Below are 19,775 nucleotides of genomic sequence, written 5' to 3' on the forward strand. Positions count from 1 at the left end.
ATGAATCAACCACAAGGTGGCAGCCTTGTTTTCCAAAACAACCTTCGTAATTTCTAAGGGGCCATTACCAGAGACGTTGGCAGCAAATATTCCGCCCTTCACCTAACATGGCTCCTGGTCCTGCCGAGTTAGAGCTAAATGAGATGAGCCAGGCAAAGTGAGACAGGCAAAAAGCCTTCGCCCCAGGCCTTCCCATTCTCCCTGCACACCTTTCAGCTTTGGGGTTCACCCACCACCCCAAGTATGTTTAAATCTTTCATTTCATTGTAAAATAAAAAAACTTTGTTCTTTGTTAAGGTAATTTCGGGCATCAACGGGCAGATTGTGAGAGCAGTCTGAGATTCAGGAGTTGGACTAAATCATGGCTGGGGAACCTGTGGCAGGTTTCCCATTCTTGGACTAAATGTAGTCTCCTAGGTTGCTTACAGATCCTAAGATGATTTCACTCTTTGTACTTGTATTGTCAGTACCTGGATCAGTGCCTGACACATAGCAGGCACCTAGTAAATAATAATATATTATTATATATTAATTAATTATACACATAGATATATTATCATATATTAATAATAAATATGCTATATTGGAGGAAGGAGGGAGTGTGGGACCTTCTTATTTCCTCCAAAAATATATTTGCCAATCTTAGGGTATGTATGTATGTGTGTGTGTGTGTGTGTATGTTGGGAATAGTGTATTAATGTTGAATGGCATTAGGGATCATCTTTCCTCTAAATATCTCCCTGATCCAGTGCTTGCTCAAGCTGTGGCAGCATGAAACCTACTCCTGAGACTCTTTGGAGGTGGCAATCTGGTATCACCTTCTTTTTTGCAACTGTTGTCCCATGACCTGGTGTTTTCCTTGTCTAACTACAGGTCTCCTTCCATCTTTAGACAACCCTTCCCCTCACTAGTTTTTCAGATGGTAGGTTTTGAAACTCAATAAGATTTAAGCAATCTCAAACATTTTGGCCTCAGGACCCCTTTAAACTTTTTAAAATTTTTGAGGATCCCCCATCCAAAGAACTATGGCTATTAATATTTATAATATTAGAAATTAGAACATCTTGGAATTATCATGCAAATAGTTTTGATCTCCTGGACTCCTTGAAAGAGTTTTGGGGAGCCCTTGGCATTCTGGGATCACACTTTAAGATCGACTTACTTCCTCATGGAAATGGAAGGCCCAGAGAGAAGCAGAGTGATTAGTAGCTGCGTTCAGGATTTGAATCTAGGGCCTTTGATTATAAATCCATTATCTTTTCTATTATGTTGAGGAACCTCGACCTCCCAAAATGGTGATCTCCATTTGTTGCCCAGCGTACTAGAATTTCTGTTGTCTGATTTTCACGTGGCGTATTTCTGAGTTTACAACTTCAGGAAGTAGAGCTCACATTGTTGGACAAGGGAGTATTAGCAAAAATAGTAATTTTAAAATTATTACAGGTAGTGCTCTAAGATTTATAGTGTGTTACATAAGTTAATCTCATTTCATTCTCACAACAGCTTTGGTCATATGAAATGGAGACTGAAAGAAATTAGGGTACAACTGATAGTCATTGAAGGAATTCAGGTCTTCAAGCCCAGACTTTGATCAATGAGTTCCCATCTTGATAGTATCAGGGGTAATACTTTATTAAGTGGCTACTATGTGTGGGGGTGGGGGGGAGGATCTAGGTGGTGGAGTGAATAGAGGGCAGAGCCTGAAGTCAGGAGGAACTGACTTCAAATCCAACCTCAGATACTTAGTAGATATCTGACCCTGGGAAAGTCACTTTATCCTGTTTTCCTCAGTTTTCCTTATCTGTAAAATGAATTGGAGAAAGAAATAGTAGAGCACTCTAGTATCTTTGCCAAGAAAAGCCTGAATGAGCCCATGGAAAGTCAACAGGACTGCAAATCACTGAACCACAGTAACAAGTGCTAGGTACTATGTTAAATGCTGGTGATACAATTAATAAAAACAAAGCTAATCCCTGCTCTCGAGGAGTTTACAATCTAAAGGGCCGGGGTGGGAGGGGCGGCGGTGGGGAGAAGACATATAAGAAGCAAGGAAGGAAGGGAGATACCAGGGAGTGCCTTGTTCTGATGGAGTTGGAGGCTGAGAAGGAAAATGGAGTGAGCTGAGAATCTAGTTTTTGCCTTTGATTAAGGAAGGTACAGGGAGGAATTTGGTACTGCACCCTCCTGCCTTGCAATCAGGGGGGAGGATGCTGAAGCAGGTGGTGTCTGTGGAGGCTTGAGTTAGAGGCAGAGATTAGAAGTGAATTTGTCTGGAGAGGGGCATCCCAACCCCCAAACTGCTTTACCAGCCCAAGCACCTAGAAGGAGACAATTGGAAGTGAGTAGAAAACCACTGCTCTAGGACATTGGCCCTAAGCTAAAGAAGGACACCACTTCCTTCTAGGTGTCACAATTTATGAATAAACAATTATTATTTTTTTGCCTGGAGTCATTAAGTAATCTTGACATGCAGATGTAAGCTTTTCTAGGAGAATTTTTTTTAGCTTACAAAACTTTTATTATTTCTGGTATATGGTAAACAACATATTTCTTCAAAATGTAAACATATACAAGGCTACTAAAAAGTCCAACTGATTAATTAAGTCATACAAAGTGACCAGAAATTTTTATTTTTAGCAGCTAATAAAACTGGATATTTAAATTTTGAATGATTTTTTCCTTGTATTTTAATACATTTCACAGTTATGATTGCCTATGAATGGGGAAAACAAAGATGTTTGAAGTTAATTTAAATTAAAGATTTTAATTTGTCTAATTCATCACCATTTTCTCTACAATTACTATAGGAAATATAATTTTCAGTAAAAATAGGGGCTTTAGCTAGCATAATACATTAAAGTTTTTAAAAGAGGGTAAGACTAGTTATTTATCTACAGTAGGGAAAAAAAAAGCCACCAGGCTCTCAGATAATCCCAAACCAACTTCTCTTCTCTTTCCCATTCCAGCTAATTCCAGCTGTTTGCCTTTTCTGAGTCTGCCTTTGGTAAAGCATGAAAAAGCATTTGTCAGGTTTTTTTTTTTAAATTCCATTCAATGGACATTTATTGTCAGCTACATTTAAAGCACTGTGCTTTTGTTTATACCCTGTCTGCGAAAAACTGAGAAGAAATGTGGTAAAATTGATAGAGTCATCCTGTATCCAATGTCCCTCGCTTCCAAGAAGACCTGGCTTCACTTCCTGCCTCTGACACAAGCTACTGTATGGGTCATCCTGGGCATGCAACAACACCTCTCAGCCTTTTCTGAGGCATTAGCTGTTGATCTATTTTGGTGGAGGAAATTTTCCTTGCTGAGTACCTTTTGCTAATTAAATCAAAGGTTCAGGTCCTTCCCCTTGTCCCCTTTCCTCTACCCAAATCTTGCGGAATAAATACTCTGTCATCAGTTCTGCTCACATTTTTGCATTTCCAAAGTTCATGTTATAAAACTTCTGGCTAATTGTACTCGGAACAAAAAGAGATTGCATCTTTCAAATGAGTTTCTGGATTATCTATACAACAGAATTACTTTGTTCCTGTGATAGAGGAAGGGGTTCAAATGAATTCCAGATTTCAAGAATGGGTAACTGGTACTACTAAGAGAAAATATTATTTCGTCATTTTTCAGTTGTGTCCTCCTTTTCATGACCCCATTTGGGGGTTTCTTAGCAAAGATCCTGGAGTGGTTTGCTATGTCCTTCTCCAGCTCATTTTACAGATGAGGAAACTGAGGCAAACAGGGTTAAGTGACTTTCCTAAAGTCACACAGCTAATAAGTATCCAAGGTCAGATTTGAACTCGGGTCCTCCTGACTCACAGTGCCACTCACCTGCACCTAGAAAACAGAAAAAAAGGGAAAAAATCCCAGAAAATAGGAAAGGCATAACTATTATATGAAGGAATCTTTTTCCTTTTCTTTTCTTCTGAATACTTACAATGTATTTTGAAAACAATACAACAATTTTTAATCAGTTACCCACTGGATTTTTTTACAAAGGAATATGGAAGAAATAGAAGGCCTAGTCCCTGCCTCAACTGAAAAAGACACAACCCTTTCTAAACCCTTTTCTGATATATTTACTTCTATCTTTCCCATCTAGGTCTGGAATATTGCTTCAAACAAACTCACATTTTTGAACTCCTATAAAATGAAGATGTCTGTCATCTTGGGGGTCATCCAGATGGTTTTTGGGGTTATTCTTAGCCTTTTCAACCACATGTAAGTTCTGTATCTATGCCATACGTTTATTTGAATGTTTGGATCCAGTGATTTGACAGGCCAATGCTTTACTCAAAGTTTACAATTTAATACTGTTTCTGAGGGTCATGATAAATAAAACATGTTTCTTGACTAGTCTAGCAATAGGGATGTTATTAACTTACCATTAGTCATTAACTAAAATTGACTAATTAGTTTAAATTGGTTCTTCCTCTTGCCCCTGATCATAGGTGTGTTCCTAATTAAGCAGCACTTGAACTATTTGGATGACCAGGAGGCCACGAATGGGCTGTAACCTAGTGAATGGTTGATTTAGGGGTTCAGGGCTGGTGCTTACATGAGGCTTTCTCTTCTTTATGATGCTAAGCAAATTCCCCCTTAAGTGGAGCTGCATATTGAAACACAACTGGCATAAGATGTCTTACTACCTTTCTCAGCCTTTTTCTTGCTCATATTATCCAAGGTGGTGAACTCCTTGGAGCTCCAATCAGAAGGCTTCTGACTAGCCTCAAGGACATCTGCTCTGTTAACACTAAACTCCTGGTCCACAGAGCCTAAAGAATACAACTTAAAAAGGTACTTAAGAGGTTGTCAACCTTCTAAAAAAGAGCAGGACTCAGTGAACTTGATTTTTTAAATATTTTGATAACTGGATGGTTTCCTTTGCAGTCCTACAAATTTTATTTTATGCATTTGAAAAACATTATTCTGAAGCTTTACCAGACTGCCCACATGGTCCATTACATACAAAAGGTTAAAAACTCTTGATCTAAAGTAAGAGTAATCAATCTATAGCATAGACATTGACAGTAGGGCAACTGATGGCCACTCATTGAGTTTCTCCTCCCCATCCTATCCCATCCCATCATCTATGTTTTCTTTTTTTCCTTTTCTTTTCTACTTATTTTTCATTTCTCTTTTTTTTCACATCTTTTAAGCCTTCAAATGATTTCCAATCCCATGGTGAACCTTAGAATGAATGATTTTGCTAAGCAGCAGAACAGTTATCATGCAGACTTGCCATGATTTGAAATATGAAGTCTGGAAAATGAGTTGAATACCAAGTCTCTGCTGAGTTATTTTTATTAGCTTAGAAACTGATGATTTCATCCAAGCAGGTCATCCAGGATCCCTACAGAGAAGATATTCTTTTGCTTTTTTTTTTAAATCTCTTCCCCCTCCTACTCTTTTTTACAGATACTTCAGGAAAACTATAAATATTGTTCTACAATTCATTCCCGAGATGATCTTTATCCTTTGTCTGTTTGGCTACCTTGTTTTCATGATCATTTTTAAGTGGTGCCAGTATGATGTCTCCTCATCCCGGATTGCCCCAAGCATCCTCATCCATTTCATCAACATGTTCCTGTTCAACTACAGTGACCCAACCAATAAGCCCTTGTATGCACATCAGGTATTCATTTTTGTCTTGGTGCATTTGAATGAAAGTTTAAATTGCAATTATGGATAAATGTTCCTTGATTTAAGCAACTAGGCTACTGAAGAGTTGATATGAATTGAATTTGTGTAAATTAGGATGATAGAAGGATCATAGATGTAGAACTGAAGGGGGCCTCAGAGGCCAATCTAGTCCAGCCTCTTCATTTTACAGGTGAGGAAACTCAATGCTCAGTGAGGTTAATTTATTTATGAACACATGGGTAGTTAGTATCAGAAACAGAATTTGAATCCAACTCCTCAGACTCCAGAGTCCAGTGTGTTGCAAAAAATTGTATTAATGTTGCCTCCAAAGAAAGGAAGTGTCAGAAATGAGACTGAATTGAGTTCATTCTCCATTTTCCCTCTCTTCTGTAGTCATTCCAGGGATCCATCTAATAGATCATTGAATAGAAAAGACTGTAGATGTTATAAGGAAGCATTTATCACTTACTGGATGTTATCTTGGACAAGTCATTTCATTTCTAGGCCTCATTTTCCTTACCTACAAATTGAGGCTGTTGGATCTCTAATTGTTTTTCAATAGAGTCTCCCAACGCATAAGCTTCAAGTTTCTCAATTCAATAAACTTTCCTTAAGCCCATCCTATGGCTAAGGCATCATGCCAGTTGGAGTAAAAAAGACTGAGTGCCTTTAGAGTTTACTGGGCAATAACAGTAAGGTTGTACAGAGGAAATTCCAGAGAGAGAGAAAAGCTAGCAAATGGAGGGATCAGAAAAGACTTTGCATAAGAGGTACCATCTCAGCCTCTCTATCAAGTAGTTAGCAATCCATTAAAACATATGTATTTAAATGAACCTGGAAGAGGTGAATACTTAAAAGAAGCTTATAGGAAATTTAAAATAATGGGCTTTTTTTTTTTTGCACTTTTGACTTAGGAGAGACTTGGTTTTAATCCTGTCCTGCGTGTCCTTGGGCAAAATTACTTTATCTCTGGGCACTAATTGTTTCTTCTATAAAATGCAAGTTTAGACTCAAAAATATAAAACGCACCACCTACAGGGCTTAATATGTTAGTGAGCAGGGAGCCAGATTAAGATGTAATTGGGAAATGTTTTTAAAAAATAAATAAGAACACAACACAACATAGATAATGATGATCTAGGTGATCAAGAGTTTGGATTTCAGTTTGACATCACTGAACTAGATGTCCTCTAAGGAAGAGAGGGAACATGGTCCAATGGATAGAGTGCTGCACCTGGAAACAAGGGATATCTGGCATCTAAATGAACTCTAAGGTTCCTTTCAACTCTAAATCTATGATCTCACCATCCTTTCTAGCTCCAACATTCTATGATCTATGAGTAACACATCTCACCCTCATCCCACCATTTGAACTGTTTTTATAAATGGATTTTGGTATATCAAATTTTCTTAAATTGAGAGTTACCATTATAAAGGCTGCCTTCTCATTTAGCAAGTTCCAGGGATGATTAAACAATAGTAAGTGATTTAGTGATGCTCTTTAAATTTCACTTGTTGAAGATATTCCTCCATTCTTTTGATATTTGGAATATATCCTTTGAAAAATCCCAATCATCATGCTATGTCCTTTGGCTAAAGTCAACCTGTGTACATTGCAGTTAAACTTGGACACTCCATTGTCACTCCATCTTTGGTCTAAGATATGACTTTCATAATAGCCTATTTTAGGTAATGATTGACTTTTTTCACATGTTTGAATGATTTTCTGTAGTGGTCTTTAAAACCTTTCCTTTTCATGAAACATTTTTTTCCCCACAGAATGTAGATCTTTTATTTTTTCTAAGCAACACTCATAACAAATAGTAATAAATCAAATATCGAGTAAATTTCCAAATGAGACACTCCTATTTAAACTACTTATTTTAATTAAATTTTAATTAAATACTTCAGTAGTTCATTTGATTTTATTGATGGGAATTCTTCCAGTGGTTCTGTTCACAAGCCACCTATTTCTCTCATCGTATGTGATTTTTGTTTCCATTCTTAAATACGTCTTCCACAGCAGGTTTCGCATGTAGCAAGACTTTCTGGATGGGCTTTTAACATTTCATGACCAATGTTATGTGCTATACTAACATTGTAGCACTTAGGTTGGGGTGTCCCTGTGTTACCCCTTGATCTTGCCACAAAACTGCCCACCTCCCTTTCTGATCATACGTTTCCTGACTATTTTCCTTATGAAAGTTTTTGCAGACAAGTCATCTTTGATAACATGCTGTGTGCTCTGAGTCTTCCCATTACCTTTTGGGTTACTGGCAATTTTTATTCTTTGGAGATTCAGGTTAAAAAATGAGTGGGTTCAAAAAAGGTTTACATAATTCATTATAGATTTCTCATGCACTGATTAAAAAAAATATCCCACAGGCACCTCAGATGGCAGCTAGATAGTATCAGTAGGGCAATATTGGTATTAAAATTAGGTTTCTTATAAAGATTTTAAAGAGATGAGGAAAGAAGGCAATTGTTCATGTACTTACAGTTTCTTTTCTTTTTTTGTAGTAGTACTGTCAGTGTTTTTTTATTAGCAATTTGATGTCTTGCACTCTGAAAAGCTGAAAACTGATTCATCCAAGTTTTCAAAATTATGTTTTCTCCAGCACATATTCTTTTATTTGCATGTTTTCCGGTATTCTTCTTTAAATACTTTTTCATGTTCTCATTAGTACATTTGGTACTGAAGTAGATTTAAAATGTGGTAATATCTCTGTCATTGGTGATGAGAATTGATCGTTAACTAATCTGTCTCACTTTCTGGTTGTGTGTTGCATTCCTTCTGCTACTGTAATCTATAAATGCCTTGTTTTGACTTCCTGACAAGTTTTCTAGAGGTTCATTTCCCTTTCATTGCTTTTCACCATTTTGAGAAGTAATAATGCTTGTAATCTGTCTCTTCTTCCCTGTGGTGTTTCATAAATGAGTTTGTATTAGAAACTGATGTTGATGTGCTTGTAGAGACTGCTTTATATTACTGAAACTGGAATTCAGCAAACATTTCCCTAAAATTTGAAAGGCACTGTTTTAGACCTTCAAGAGGAAACTTGTTCTTGAGAGATGGAATTGTTTTTGGATTGATTTCCTAGGTCATATGTTTCATATCAAGAAACCACCACTCATCAAGCACTCTCAAAGCCTAATAACATTAATCAAGGTTGCCTTTACTAAACAAAAAAATCCTTGAACACAGAAGGCTAGTCAAATGTCTTGGATGTATTTTCTGTTCTTTCCACCACCTCCACCGTCACTATAGACATTAGCCGGCCTTAGAGTCACCTCTTCTTAATATGAATAAGATGAAAGGTTTTTGTACAGTTCTGGTGAAATATCCCATATCCCTTACTTTGTAGAGATGAAGCTAGAGTAGTGAGCCAAATCCTTCTCACTGTACTTTGAATTCTGATTGTCCTATAGATCATTCACACAAAAGGGCAATACTTGCCATGTAGGGAAGACCTGAAGTGAATAATTGGAGTAATGATTCAGTAAATCCCAGGTACACATTCATTTAATCTCTTGTCTCCTTTGACACCCCCCCCCCCCCAACACACACACACATTTTTTGTGAGCAGGTATGTTACAGCTAAAACCAGGGGGAGGGTGGGAATCTTAAAGGTAAGTGGCTCCCACTGCTGGCAAACAAGATGGCCTTTGCAGACTCCTAGAAGCAAATAATTCTCCCCTGCTTGGTCCACTAAAAGCTTGGAGAGAACAACTGAAGAGGTGTGAGCAGTGCTAAAGGATTCCTTCTGTTTCGTGTAGAAAACATTATTATTTTCTCCTTGTCAGTTGTTCTGACTAATCCTTTAGAAGGCCTTTTGCTATTTTTCCAGAAGGACCTTATAAGGGAGAAATTATGTATATGGGATGGGGTGGGGGGAAAGTAGACCTCCCATTTTTGCTTTAACAAAACAAAACCTAGAGACAGGACAATGTACAAAAAGGGAGGGGATAAGGAATTAAATATGGCACTCTCAAAGAATGATGGTGGGTGGGGATTTTAGATTTGGATAGGTTAGCTTCAAGTTTTCACCTTCCTCCACAGAAGTTTTCACCTTTACCTCCAAGCTTTTTAAGATCTTTTCTTGTTGAGTTGGACTTTCCCCACTTGGAAACAGGAGGAGCACCACCTACTCTAGAGATGAGGTGGAGAAGAGTGGTATCCATGAAATGTTCGGTGCCTCTTTTTAAAAAAATTATATGTACATATTATAGGCATATATATGTGTATGTGTGTGTGTATATGTATAATAGGAGAATGACATAATAACAATAGTCTGTCACATGATATAATATTGTGGCATAATTAATAGCTACAGGTAGATAACAGGTATCTCTTTCTTTGGTCTGTGATAGCAAGAGGTCCAGAGCTTCCTGGTTATTTTTGCTTTGATTGCTGTGCCATGGATGCTTCTGATTAAGCCTTTTATCCTTAGAGCCAGACACCAGAGATCTCAGGTAAGAACCACTGACCATATCTTGTGTTTCTCACATGCTAGAATGGGTAGTTTAGAGAGAAGTAGGATGGTAGGTCTGAAGGGAAAATACTTGGGGGACTGGCCTACCTTTTGTGAACTTTCTCATTCCCTGAAATACTGAAGAAATGGGCATGACGGAGGCTGCCAGTTAAGGGACACGGTACAGCCTCATCATTTTAGCTTAGTATGAATAGTATTTGATTTTCTCTTACACCAATCCCTGTAAGTTCCATGAGGATAAGGACTATTTCGATTGGTTCCGTTGTGCCACATGAGGTCTGAGAGTGGAGGCATCAATGAGGAAACTTTTTCAAAGTTAGACCCGATCGATGGCATATGGAATCTGGAAATGGTGCTAAATGATTTATTTAAATATATACCATTCAGTTTTATTCATTCTGAATAATAAGGCTCCATTTTGCTATATTACAGCATTTATAGTAAGGAATTCTTCATTATTAGTCTCAAGTGAAAGAAGTTACTTAGATATCTTCAGCTGTGTTACAAGATCTGTGAGAGAGAGCTAATGCCAGAAAAGACAAATATATTTGATTCCTAGTCTAAGATCTAATCTGTGGCCCAATGTTAATTCCAGGCCAGTATCTCTAACCATTTGGCTAACTGCATGTGTGTACTCAGGGGAGCCCTCACTCCAGTAACTGAATTAGAAAAGATAACTTTCTGGGAAAAATAAAGAAGTCCCATCCTGTATCCCCAAATCAAATAAAAATCACTCGTATTTTCTATTACAAGTATGGATGATGGAGTAGGATGTAATGGGATAACATACTTTCCAGGCAATTGCAATTGTTTCTAGATTCAATTTGAGTCATTTGAGAAAATATTGGGTGTTTGATCAAAAAAGTCATACAGCAGTTAGTTTGTTTTTATCCCTTCATAAAGAACTTTCTCTCATTTTCCTTTCCTCTCCCCATTGTTCTGTGGATTCTACATTTGCAATATCTCTTGTATCCCTTGCTTTTCCTACTGCCACCAAGCCAGTAGAAGCCTTTGTTACCACCTCCTTGGACCATTGCTATAGGCTTGTGATAAGTCTTTCCACTTCTAGCCTTCGGTTTACTCTTCACACTGCTACCAGAGGAATCTTAGACACATTTTTTCATTCCATTCCTACCCAATTTGCCTACCAAATAAAGCTTAAATCCTTTAGCTTGGAATTCAAGACCTCCTATGATCTTAGTTTGCCAACTTTAGTTCAGGAACATGGCATAATGAATAGACAGCTACAGCTGTCGGGGTTCATGTCTCGCCTCTGACATATCCTGCTTGTATGAATGGATTGTAGGTTACATAGAAGTTACCTACTTGTGTTGGTAAAGTGAGTTTCCTCGATTGGGAATGCCCTTTGTCAGTGAAGTCCTAGGTCCAATCTCTGTCCTTATTTTATCTTGCTTTGCTCCATGAACTCTAGTTTCTATCCAAATTTGTCTGTATTCATTATCCTCCATATTTCTGTTTTTGTGCCTTTGTTTACCTCTCTCACTCCTTCCTCTTCCTTAAGTTGATATAATTTTTATATTCATTGAACCCAACATATTCCCAAATCATTTTGGAAATGTTGAATAAACATTGGTAGCTGGGTGAAACTACATTTTCAAAGGTTGCCAATAACTAGCCCCTGAATCCAATGGCCTTTTCCTGGTTCTCACGGTATTTAACCTCTATCTAGCATTCATGACCTTGTTGACCAGCCTCTCTTTCTTGAAATTCTTACTGGTCTTGGTTTCACTGAAACATCCTTGTGGGAATTACCTAGATTGTGTAGTAGTTCTGTGTGTGACACATTCTATTTGTTGTATAGGTTGTAAGAGTAAATTTAGTTTAATGAAGGGAAAACCTAAGTTGCTGTTTTCCCATTTGTTGGTTCTCTGATGTTTGCAGGCTCTTATTACCAATCAAGATACCACAATAGAAATCGAGGCAGATGGTCGTCCTAAGAGTGTTGGCAAGGGGGGTTCTGCTGGTGCCCAAGGGGGACATGATGACCATGAGGAAGAGGTACGTGAGGAATGGAAAGGATACCTTTTCGTATTGTATGTGATCAAGCTAGAAAGTAAAATCTAATAAATATCATGAAAGTTTTAAAATCATTTTATTTTTGATGATTTTGTAGCCTTTACAATAAAATGCCAATCCAACTAAATTTATGGAAGACCACAGTCATAATTAGTGAAAATTTGAATTATGAGCTTTTTTAAGTAGTACAGTTTTGTTAATTTCAGGAACCAAAAAATAACTAATGGCTGGCAGTATTGTCAAGGTTTAGACAAGGGATTCCTAACCTGGAGCATGCAAACTAAAAAGAAAATTTAATAGTTATATTTCAATGTAATTGGTTTCCTTAAATTCTTGTGCATTTATGTATTTAAAATGCTTTTACAAAATAAAAACATTATTCTGAAAAGAGTCCATGGGCTTCATCCTCCTCCAAAGAGTTCCATGACATAAAAAGGATAAGAATCCTATTCTAGACTATTTTGCTTTAGAAGAATCCCAACTCACCTTTTAATTAAAGTGCATACAAACACAATTTTCTATTTCACCAAGATCAAGGTCATCAAGTATAATCTCCCTTCTCTCATCATCTATTATCACTGTTTTATACTCATCTTCTCCACCAAAGTGACTTCTTCCCTTTGGGCTCTCAAACCATTTTCCTTTCTAATATCTTGAGTCTTTTTCTCTACTTGCATTTCTCTTTTTGTCAGAAATATGTATAGATTTTCCTTATCTTGAAAAATTCTTTGTTTCCCTTCTTGTCCTTCAAAATGCAACTCAGGTCCATGAAGCCTTTCCTAATTCCTCCCCTCACCAACTGTTAGTGCCCTTTCTTTTTAAATGCCTTGTGTTTAGTTCCTTTATATGATTTTTGTGTTTGCTTATTTAGATGCACTCATTATAATTTGACCTTTCCTCTACCCTCCCTTCATGAACAAATTAAAAAGTAGTCCTCAGTGTACATCTGTCAATACCATTGCATAGTCAGCTTGAAAAAAAAATCCTACATTAGCCATGTCTGAAAATACATGTGTCTTTCAATGTTTTAAGTTCACCACTTTTCTATTGGAAGGAGAGTGGCACATTTTATCTTTATTCTTTTCAACTTGTCCTTTCATTGCATTGATCTGAGTTCTAAAGTTGTGTTTCTGTATAATGTTATTGTTACATAGATTATTCTCCTGGTTTTGCATCAGTCCGCAGAGATCTTCCCAGTTTACTCTAAAATTGTCCATTTCATCATTTCTTGTGGCATAATAATATTCTATGACATTCATACGCCATAGTTTATTTAGTTGTTCCCCAGTCAAAGGACAGCCCTTTAGTTTCCAATTTTTGGTTACCATGAAAAGAACTGTCATAAGTATTTTTGTACATATAGCTCCTTTTCTTCTTTCTTTAATTTCTTTGGGGTATAGGCCTAGTAGTGGTAGCTCTAGCTGGGTGAAACTACATTTTCAAAGGTTGCCAATAACTAGCCCCTGAATCCAATGGCCTTTTCCTGGTTCTCACGGTATTTAACCTCTATCTAGCATTCATGACCTTGTTGACCAGCCTCTCTTTCTTGAAATTCTTACTGGTCTTGGTTTCACTGAAACATCCTTGTTCTCTTGCTAACACTCTGGCTTTACCTTCTTTCTCCTTCTTTGGGTCTCTTTACTCCTTCTGCCCCTTAAATGTGGAAATTGTCCAAAGTTCAGACCTTAGTCTTTTGTTCTTTTCTCTCTAAATGTTTTCCTTCATTGCTAGACTTTAATTATAACTCTTATAGATGACTTCCAATCTTATGGCCTATTTCTGAACTCTTTTTAACCACAATGAATAATTGTCAAAATGAAGGTTTTTCAATGTCTAAATAAATAGAGTTTAAGTATAAGCTCAAAATTGCTTCCTGTAAGTGCACTCCATTGTTTACCTTGAATATTTTGATGCTTCTAAGATTTTGTATTAGGAAGAGCCGCTGCTTCTGTTGATATTGTCTGCTGGACTTTTCAGAGGGATCTGGTACCAGTCTTCTTAGGTTCCCTGGATTTCTTTTTGGCGGGGCCTGAAGAGAAAAGATTCTGTGCATGGTAGCAGCAAGCCTAGCCAATTTTTTGAATGATATTATTGTTGTTTTTATGTGTAAATAGTGGAGAGATTGGTTTGATATTTACAATTTCTTCTATATTGATAATAAATCAGTTAAGTCTGAGTTTATATTCTTGGAGTGACATAGGGACATGTAGTAGATGGATTTCTTTTTAAAAATCCTGTCCATTTCCTACCTTCCACACTTGACTGTTTTTTAATAAGGGAACTATATACTCAAGAATAATTTTCAATAGGAGAACTATATCCTCAAGAATAATTTTCTTTACATTCAAGAACCAATAGTGGCTTCCAAATGCTTGTTATCAAATCTCAATTTTCCTTCCTACGATTTTTTAGGTAGTAGTAGGAAGTTTTAACACTATATTGTTTTCTGATTAGTTCATGTGTGTTTGTCTTTTCTCCTTAGATAAACTATAAACTCCTTAAAAGTAGAAACTCTTTGTGGCTTAATACTCGTGTATCTCCCGTTGTATCTAGAATGGTGTTGTACACTTGGGGGAGTTGGCAAATACTCATTGCTTGATTTATTGTTAAAGTCCTTCTGTAAACTGTCTGCCTCTATAGCCAATCTCTTCAACCTTCCCTCAGCCCTTCAACTCTAGTCAACCCCCAATTTATTATATTCTTCCCCACCCTACAGCCCTTGTTTGGGCACTCTTTTTCATCTCCTTCCCCACCTGGAAGGTACTGCCCCTTTTACTCCCATCCTGTCTGAGACCACTTAAGACCTGAATAGAAATTCAAGTCCTCCAAGAATACTTTCCTAATGAACTCAAGCTGACCCTATTCTCTTCTCTCCTGATTACTTATGTGTATCCTTATTATTATTTTTTTAACCATATTACCTTCTTCTGTAGTAATTTCCTGTGCATATGTGTCTGTTTCTTCTTTCCCACTTATATTGTTAATGTTTCTTGGGGAACAGAAACTGATTTTCACCTAGTTTTTCTCTTCTCTGTGTATATTATATGTACTCAATCAACACTTCCGTTTTCTTTGTCAGCCAGCCTACATTCTTTTGTTTTTTCCCTTGGAATCGACATAGGAAGGGGAAAAGGAGTGAAGTGGTCCCAGAATAGTTACTCACTTATTCATTTCAGTTCAATTTTGGAGACATCTTTGTCCACCAAGCTATCCACACCATTGAGTACTGCCTGGGTTGCATTTCCAACACAGCATCTTATCTTCGACTCTGGGCTCTCAGCTTGGCTCATTCACGTGAGTGATTACTGCCTGATCATCTCAGTCACTTTCTTATCGTCAAGTGAGGATGACCGTCTGAGGGAAGGGTCCTGACAGATATATCAAAGTAAAGTTTGCCTTTTCTGTTCCATTTTTACCCACTCTCCAAGAGGGAAGAGTCCTTTATAAAAGTATGACATGCATCTAAAGTGAGATGGCTACCCCTTTTCAGAAGCTTCAGGGAAGAGGTCAATGGTTCTGGGGCTTGGGGTGGGGTAGAGTTTGAAGAGACTGCAGGCTTTTGGAGGCCTGGCTGTTATTGCCCCCAAAACAGCAAAGAAAAACTCTATGACTAAACAGCAAGAGAAAAAAATGGTTCTTAACTGAATGGTTCTGACATGCTGAGGGTGTGTCCCTGTGCAAATGACTTAACCTATGCCTCTGTTATGAGCCATATTCTTAGTCTATAAGTTGTAAAAGAATTTTAGATTTGCATTGGTAGAGGGGAGAAAGAGAGAGTCTGTATACTGGCATGTATAAAGACAGAAGGAGACATATGCCTTATCTATTTCATCACTACCCCTGGTACTTTGAGCCCATGTTCTTTTATATCCAGGAGAACAAAGAGAAACAGAACTCTAAACAATCTAGGGTAATGGTCCCAGGTGCCTTTGAACATACCCACAATGAGCATAGGGATTGGTAAAATTCCCTTGAAGATTTCAAGACTTTTTAACCTAGGGACTCAAGTCAGTCTAGCTGGTTTTTATCCATGCTTATATCCTCCTGCATAGGGGAAGAAGGTAGCCCAATCATATGGCCTCATGTGTTTGTCAGGAGAGACATTGCTTGGTTAAGCTTGTCCCTCTCTTACCTCACAGAATTGTCAGAAGTGCTCTGGACCATGGTGATGAGCATTGGCCTCCAGCAGAGAAGTTGGGGAGGCCTCATTGGAGTCTTCATCATTTTTGCCTTCTTTGCGGTTTTGACTGTAGCCATCCTTCTGGTCATGGAGGGTCTCTCAGCCTTCCTGCATGCACTTCGACTCCACTGGTAGGTGTTGCTCATGACTTAAAATCTCTTATGGTAATATGTTCATCTCTGCATCTATTTCCCCTTGGTCCAGTTAGGTAGCATGGTAGATAGAGCTCTGGATCTGGATGGAGTTCAGATGTGGTCTCAAACATGGCTGAGTAACCCTAGGCAACTTATTTAACCTGTGTCTGCCTCAGTTTCCTCATCTGTAAATTGGGGATAATAATAGCACTTATCTCAGAGGGTTCTTTTGAGCATCTACCATAATAATAATAATTGATAATAATAAATTATAAAAATAAATAACACTACAGATTCCCTGCAAGAGTAAGTTAGCGTGTCTGCATATGTCTGCACTCTGGGTCATTGTCCACATTGATGGTGTGGCCAAGTCTCCACGAGACCAGAGGGAGACAAATATGGGCATCTCATACTTGAACAGCTGGGGCCAAGGTGTTTCATGTACGTGTGTCACATTTGCTCCCCTGACTATGTGGTAGCGGAGTAAAAGAAATGATAGGACTGGGGGAATCCTAAAAAAATGAGCATTGTGGCTAGAGAAGGGAAGGCCAGCAACTCAAAGAATCCAATGAAATTCGGATAAATGGGAAAAGAAATAAAAGCTAAATGTGCTGACTTAGTATGTGTGACTCCTTCCTATCTTGAGAAGGGGAGAAGGGGCACATAATGCTCAGTGAAGAACAAAATGTTTCAATGAAGGGGGCTCAGGGAAGATTGTCATAATAGTTAACATTTATATCACACTTTAAGGTTTGTGAAAACACTTTACATACAAGACCTCATTTGATCTATGTAACAACTCTGTGAAGTAGATGCTTTAATTTTACCCATTTCACAGATGGGTAAACCAAGAGGTTATCCAAGGTCTCATAAGCCACAGAGTGTTCAAGGCAGAATTTGAACACAGGTTTTCCTGATTTTGAATCCAGTACTCTAGGTAGCCAGTCTGCTACATTAACCCATTACCTGAGAACAAATCTCAGCCTGTCAGGGTCTGTGCTACGTGACTATAAGATGCAGTCTGCTGCCTAGTTGAGGACCAACCGCCATTCAAATTTGGTCATTGTTTCTGTTTTGTAAATATTACTATGGGCAGTTCCTGAACAACCACATTCTCCTTTAAAGAAGGAATTATGTATGCATCTCTCAGAAATTAGCAACCTTCCCATTGTTAGAAATCCCCTTCCCACCACCTCACTGGCCACCCCAACAAGAATTCTATGACAGCCCTCTTTTTTTTTTTGTATCGGTATGTTCTGGTTTTTCAGCAAACTTCCATAAAATATATCACCTACAGAAACAACCACCAAAGCAAAGGCCTAAGAAGGGACTAAGAGAAAAGAGGGAGGGAGGAAGAGATCAAGGAAAGCTGGAGCAGATGGACGTATGAAAGAGGTGTAGAACAGTGGAAAGGCTACACAGAAAACCAACACTTAGTTCAGGTGCCTATTGTGGATATTGTTTTTGTCTATCAATTCCCATACCTAGTACATTTTTTTTAGGATCACGTGCTCAACTTTTACAAATGTTCTTGACTCTTAAAGCTTCTGACCTTCAGCCAACATGTGTCTAACTTTCCTTTTCTAATCTCTGACACTAGGGTCGAGTTCCAGAATAAATTCTACACTGGCTGCGGCTACAAGTTTACTCCCTTCTCTTTTAAAGAGATCCTGGATGGGACAGCAGAGGAGCAGGACTAAAATGCTGGTGGTAGCTCCCCAATGGTCCTGAATCAAGTCTCTCTTTCAGTTAAACTAACAGAGTCTCTTTAAAAATCCATCCTGGGCAGGGAGCTCAATGGAGTCATTGTTCTGGACTAATCTGACACATAAAGCTTTGCTGTTAGGACTTAGCCACATCTTAGAGAAAAGATTTCTGCTCTTGGGCCAAATGGCGAGGGGGAAAAAAGGGTCTTTAAGACCTAAAATGAGATCTTGATAGTGAATCAGATGAACAGGATGTTAGAGAAACAAGGAAACAGAAGCTTGTTAATAGAATATTTAGAGCAGAAATGGGGCATCGGAGATCACTAAGGTTGACATTGCCCTCCACTCATTCTACAGATTTAGAAACTAGGGGATGCAAAGGAGAAATGCCTTAGCTAGTGGCAGAGCCAGGACAATAGAACCTACATATTCTGAGTACACACACTATTTCTCGTTGTCAAGGAAGAACTTTTGGTTTGTGATTTCTCTGTTTATGTATATTAAAGAGAATAAATCACCATTGAGTTACTCACGGTTTGCTCAGAAATGTTTGGTTTTTTCTTCTAAAGCCCCAAAGCAAAATTGCATTGACTTCATTGCCAAACTGCTGGGATGTAGAGGGGTCCCTGGCTAATTCCATAAAGGGATTATGTTTATCTAACAGCCTTCCCAGAACCCTTTCCTCTCATTTATCTAGGGTTTAGCATTACAAGATTAGGAGCTTTCTCACGAATTTCTACTCCAGAGATGAGGAAGAAGGTATAATGTTCTCTTTTTGGTTGGGTTCCCTCTTTCTCTGTGTGTCTCTGGACTGCTAAATCCTTTGGAATGAAGTGTGACCACATGAAATCACCAGTTGTTTTGTTTTGCTGTTTTGCTGGGGTAACTGAAGATGGTTGCCAAATCAGTCCAGGCTTCAAGATTTGGAAAATGGAATTCCAGAGAGAAAGAACAAGTTACCTCAGCAAGGTTTCGGACAGCAGCCTCCCAGGACCCTCCAAACTAGATTAAAACCCTGAATCCTGCTTTTGTGTGATGGATAAATCCCTCTCTCAAACCCTACTCTTTCTACTATACCTACTATACCTCTACTCTACTATACTACTATACTCTACTTTCTATTATATGCAGGGGTGGGGAATCTGTGGCCTGGAGGCCACCTGTGGCCCTCTAGGTCCTCAAGTGTGGCCCTTTGACTGAACTCAAACTTCACAGAACAAATCTACTTAATAAAAGAATTTGTTTTGTATAACTTGGCCTCAGTCAAAACCTGAGGCCACATATGGCCTCAAGGCCACAGGTTTCCCACCCCTACACTAGAATCTTAAGTGCCAACTGTGGCCTGATACAGAGACAAAACCCAAACAAGCCTGTGTGAGAGGAGAGTGTGAAGAACATCTGCAGAGATAAATAAATATGAAAGATTTGAAAAATAGTATGTAAAGGGAAAAACAACAGGGAAAATTAGGAAGACCCTGAAATTGAGGGAATTAGGAATTCTAAGAGGTGGAGTTGAGAAAGGAGTGAATTTTAGGCATGGGGGATAGTGTAAAGGTACAGAGATGAAATCTGCCTATGGGAAACA

General features: G+C 38.2%; 1 protein-coding gene across 2 annotated transcripts in view; it reads left to right on the top strand.

Moving 5' to 3' along the window:
- ATP6V0A4 (ATPase H+ transporting V0 subunit a4) overlaps nucleotides 1-18,722 on the top strand; it is a 75,463-nt gene extending 56,741 nt beyond the window's left edge. For both annotated transcript variants that reach the window (XM_072652602.1, XM_072652601.1), the window contains exons 15-21: nucleotides 4,100-4,218; nucleotides 5,416-5,632; nucleotides 10,012-10,113; nucleotides 12,036-12,152; nucleotides 15,347-15,464; nucleotides 16,310-16,481; nucleotides 18,085-18,722. In XM_072652602.1, coding sequence (XP_072508703.1) covers nucleotides 4,100-4,218; nucleotides 5,416-5,632; nucleotides 10,012-10,113; nucleotides 12,036-12,152; nucleotides 15,347-15,464; nucleotides 16,310-16,481; nucleotides 18,085-18,184 — 945 coding nt within the window. In that variant the 3' untranslated portion in view covers nucleotides 18,185-18,722. The remainder of the gene's footprint in view (nucleotides 1-4,099; nucleotides 4,219-5,415; nucleotides 5,633-10,011; nucleotides 10,114-12,035; nucleotides 12,153-15,346; nucleotides 15,465-16,309; nucleotides 16,482-18,084) is intronic.
- The last annotated feature ends 1,053 nt before the right edge of the window (nucleotides 18,723-19,775 follow it).

Source organism: Notamacropus eugenii, chromosome 3 (assembly GCF_028372415.1).
Source record: "Notamacropus eugenii isolate mMacEug1 chromosome 3, mMacEug1.pri_v2, whole genome shotgun sequence".
Taxonomy (NCBI): domain Eukaryota; kingdom Metazoa; phylum Chordata; class Mammalia; order Diprotodontia; family Macropodidae; genus Notamacropus; species Notamacropus eugenii.